This window comes from Charadrius vociferus, unplaced genomic scaffold (genome assembly GCF_000708025.1).
Source record: "Charadrius vociferus isolate BGI_N301 unplaced genomic scaffold, ASM70802v2 scaffold309, whole genome shotgun sequence".
Lineage (NCBI taxonomy): Eukaryota > Metazoa > Chordata > Aves > Charadriiformes > Charadriidae > Charadrius > Charadrius vociferus.
In genome coordinates this window covers 2,530,435-2,534,731 of record NW_009661370.1, presented here as the reverse complement: position 1 = coordinate 2,534,731, position 4,297 = coordinate 2,530,435, and the positions used below count along the sequence as shown (strand labels likewise).

The 4,297-nt window shown below is 37.8% G+C and overlaps 1 protein-coding gene across 1 annotated transcript in view; it reads left to right on the top strand.

The window, feature by feature from the left end:
* Positions 1-407: 407 nt before the first annotated feature.
* Positions 408-4,297, top strand: part of PLD5 (phospholipase D family, member 5) — a 185,038-nt gene continuing 181,148 nt past the window's right edge. The window contains exon 1 of the mRNA XM_009893639.1: positions 408-593. Coding sequence (XP_009891941.1) covers positions 408-593 — 186 coding nt within the window. The remainder of the gene's footprint in view (positions 594-4,297) is intronic.

Below are 4,297 nucleotides of genomic sequence, written 5' to 3'. Positions count from 1 at the left end.
CCCGCCCGGCCTCCGTCTGCGCGGGGCCGCGCCTCCCCTCGCCGCCGTCCCGGGCAGAGCCGCAAGCCGCCGCTTGCCGCTGCGCCGGTCCTGGACTGCAGCTCGCTGGCGGCGAGGGAGACAAGCAGCAGCATCTTGGAGCGTCTTCTTTCCCGAGTGCCCTTTCATCTCTCTCAGACCGCTCCTCTCTCGTACCTGCAGCCTTTTCTTCTCCCTCCACTCCTCTTACCTTGTCATCTCTCGTTTTCTCTCTCTCTTACCCATTTTCTGGTCTTGGGGGTGTCTGTGCTTTCCTTCTCTTTCTTCTTCCCCCATCCTATTCTTTTTTGGACCCTCTTCGTCTAGTGCCTTTTAATTTCTTGATTTCTTCTGATATTTTTCCTTGGACTTTGCCTTGTCATGTCAAGATGGAAGTCAGGCATGACTGGCTCTCCTCATCCCCCCACGAGGGCTTCGAGCAGATGAGGCTGAAGAGCAGACCCAGGGAGCCTTCCCCAAGCCTCACCAGAGTAGGTGCGAACTTCTACAGCACTGTCAAGCAGCAGGACTACAGTGCCAGTGTCTGGCTGAGGAGGAAAGACAAACTGGAGCACGTAAGCCAGCTTCTATTTCCCCCCTTCTTTTTCTTTCTAGACCTCTGTCTAGGTACGCTGTTAGGCTACCTCTCTACCAGCTTGGACCCCAGAAGAAAAGTGTTGCTCCAGTAATTGGGCATGGCTTTTCCCAAATGGTAGAGAAAGGAGCTACTTGGAGGTTCCAGCCTGGTCAAATCTGAGGTAAATACGATGTCAGTACCGTTCCCAAACCAGATGCAAGTCTCTTCCTAACTGGAAATATCTTTTAATGTTTTCAGCTTATTCATTCTTCTATTCCTGCAAACTCAGGAGTGATGTGGGAGGAGAAAGATTGGGATGGTGCAGATGGAGGTTAGAGCATTTATGTCACGGTGATTAAAATGTAGTTCTAGAATTGCTAAAAGAAAATAGATTTTTTTTTTTTCAAATTCCAGCTGTGATCTTTTTTCTTTTTTCTTTTTTCTTTTTTCTTTTTTCTTTTTTCTTTTTTCTTTTTTCTTTTTTCTTTTTTCTTTTTTCTTTTTTCTTTTTTCTTTTTTCTTTTTTCTGTGATCTTTTTTCTTTTTTCTTTTTTCTTTTTTCTTTTTTCTTTTTTCTTTTTTCTTTTTTCTTTTTTCTTTTTTCTTTTTTCTTTTTTCTTTTTTCTTTTTTCTTTTTTCGGCAGAGGGGATTTCCTTCAAGACATCTATTCCTGCAGCAGCAGTGTATGACTTAACTGTGTTTGGGACCACAGCAGAACTGATTCTGTGCATAGCTCTAGTGAATATTTTATGAGAATTTAAGGTACTTCTAAGTATTCCTGTCTCAGGTGATGTTTGAAAGCATTTGCCATGTTACTTCTAACAGCAAAGAAATGGGTTGGGATGACCTGCGTACTGTGTAAGAGTTTTCTGAATAGCTTATTAGGTGAAACCCATTGTTACAGTGTACAGTACAATCAAACCAGGAAAGTAGCTGCATTTACAGGGATGCAAAAGAACGTGGATGGGTTTGCATAATGCAACAGTCTGCCATTCTTTACATTAGTGAGTAATTTATAATCACAGTCACATTGACTTCAAGATGCACATAAAAATGTTTCTTGTGCTACAGCCACCTGAAGTCTATTTGGATAGAAATGGTCTCATGACAAGGGTAAATTGCCTCTATTACATGAAAATCCTAGATGACATAGTAGGGTCCTTTAAAGATGAAACCTGAAAAAAGCTCCTGTATCAACTAGTTCATGGAGTATTACCCTCACTTCTCACTAACCTGCTGAGTATTTTATCCCCATTGGCGAAATCTTAAACTTGAGTTGCTTACTCTTCCGGGGAAATGACAAGAACTGATGCACTGTTGGAAATATCACATTTCAAATGTTGAAACATGTTGAATCCTTTGCCTTCTTACTTGTTTTTGTGATTCTTCACGCTAACAACAAGGCTTCACAGTAGTAAGCTTGTAAGCAGAGTATTCTCCCATTGTGAATCAAGAAGAAAGGTCAATGCCTTATCTCAGTACAGCTGAAACATAGAAAGCACAGAAATCTGAGCTCTGGCTTTTGTAACAGGTTTTTGCTACATGTGCTTATGTGTTGATATCTGTTGTCAAATACATGATTATCAGTTGGGGGGGAATAATCTTTTAACAGTTTGATAGCTAACTACTGTTCTGGTAGCTGTATATTAGCATGTTCTGATACCTGTATTTTAAATCATACCACAATATTTGCATGGACAAGGACAATAGGCATTAACTTGTTTGAAGATCACAAGTGCAAACCCTGTATTTTGTGTGTGGTTTGGTTGGGTGTGTTTGGGGTTTTTTTTGGGTGAAATCAGTATTTTGTCACAATAGTAATCTTCAATAACCCTGCAGCATTGGTGAAAAGCTTTTTCTGTAATCCGTTTCGTATGAATGCATGTTCTTCTGGGGGTTTCCCCTCTCATTTGATCCAGTTATTTTTATTCCCAGAGCCTATCTGAACAATGTAAAGAAAAACAATTGGAACATTGATATTTCTTGCTTGCCATTGAAGTATTTATTTCATTGTCATTTATTGTGAATACCCTGCAATACATTAGATATGCCAACAGTGTATATGTGAAAATACTTGGTTTTTATGATTTAAGGTAACTGTATTACTCATCAGTGTTGTAACAGACAGGGTATTGCATAGCTCCTCTTGGTGAATGTAAGTAAAATACGTATTAATTTCTAGATTGTATTTTGCTTATACGGTTTTGGAGCAAGGTGATTGTTGTTTTCTATGTTCAGTTAAATCTTTGAGGGTTTTGAGTGTTTTCTTGCCAAAGAAGTTATTTCCTACACTCCCCTCTTCCACTCCAAAAGACAAACCAATTAATTTGAGATGCATCATTTGAGTGGTATAGTCATTGACACATGATAGCTTATGGCCAATATTGGATAATGAAGATACATAAACTTCATGAGGTGGATGCAGGACATGAATAACATTTCGTTGCAGCTCCCTCTGAGATAATCATGTTACTTGATACCTAGAAAGAAAATAAAAACGTGAGGAGTAAGCATTCATGGAGGCACTGATTTTGAAAGTATGTCGTCATAAATCTGATGCTACATAATGACAGATGTAGGTAGAAGAAGGGTATATAGTGAGTGTAAGTCAAGTTTCTTACGTACTCTTTACACCTTGTGGAGGGGATTGGTTTTTGCTTCATTGAAATTATTTCTTAAATTGATTTCAATATGATTGTAATAAGGATAAAATTGGGCCAGTATATTTTGTATGCTACTTCCAGTACATCCTTGTAGACCACAGTAGATTTATTGACTTTTGTTTAAGTGAGTAGCACGACTTATTCATGTGCAAAACTTCTTATGAATCCATATATAGTTTAAGGGACTAAAAAAACATCTTCTGAAGCCAATTTTTATCAAATTATTTGTATAAACAAATCTCAAATACACACAGCATTTGTTTCTAGGTTTCAAAAGGGTAGCAAAGTTGTGGGTTTTGGTGTTGTGGCTTTTTCTTTTTTTTTTTTTTTGAAACTGATCTCAATTTGAAGAGTGTGGTAAAGATGTTCAAAATTCAACTGTTGCCATGTCTCTTCTAAAAGCACAGAACAAGTTCAGATGCACAAATATGATACAGTTTCTTTAAAATTGTTCAATACTTAATTATTGACCATATAATTTGACCATAGAGGAAGTAAAAATCTGGAACGTATTGCTGGCGTCTTGCTAATTGATTGTTCTTCAAATGGATCTTAATACAGTTTCTCCTCATTGACTAATTGTTTATGTGGTTTATCTTTTTCCAAGTGCCAGTAACACAGTTTGTACCATACAAGATCTGAACTGTTGCATGAAATAGTCTTAAAGTCTCCTTTGCGTAGTGTTTTTTTTGTTTTTTTTTTTTTTTTTTGTTTTTGTTTTTTTTTTTTGTTTTTGTCTGCTGTTGCCTTTTTAAATGAAATGTGAATTGGTTAAGAGAAAAAGGAGGAGGTAGGGATGGGGAGAAAGAGTAGCTAACCTGGTAGCCTTTAGCTAGAGGTAGTTACCTATGTTTAATTTACAGTAGCTCTCCAGCATGTTTGTGTATACTTCAGTAATGACAAGTACTGTAGAGCTGCTTTCCTAGTACCTCAGCAAAGAATTGTAAAGTACTTAATTTCAAATAATCAAAACTTAAAAGCAGAACAGATTTCTTCTTAAGGTACAGTAGATATGCTTCGAGCATATATTCTTTTTTA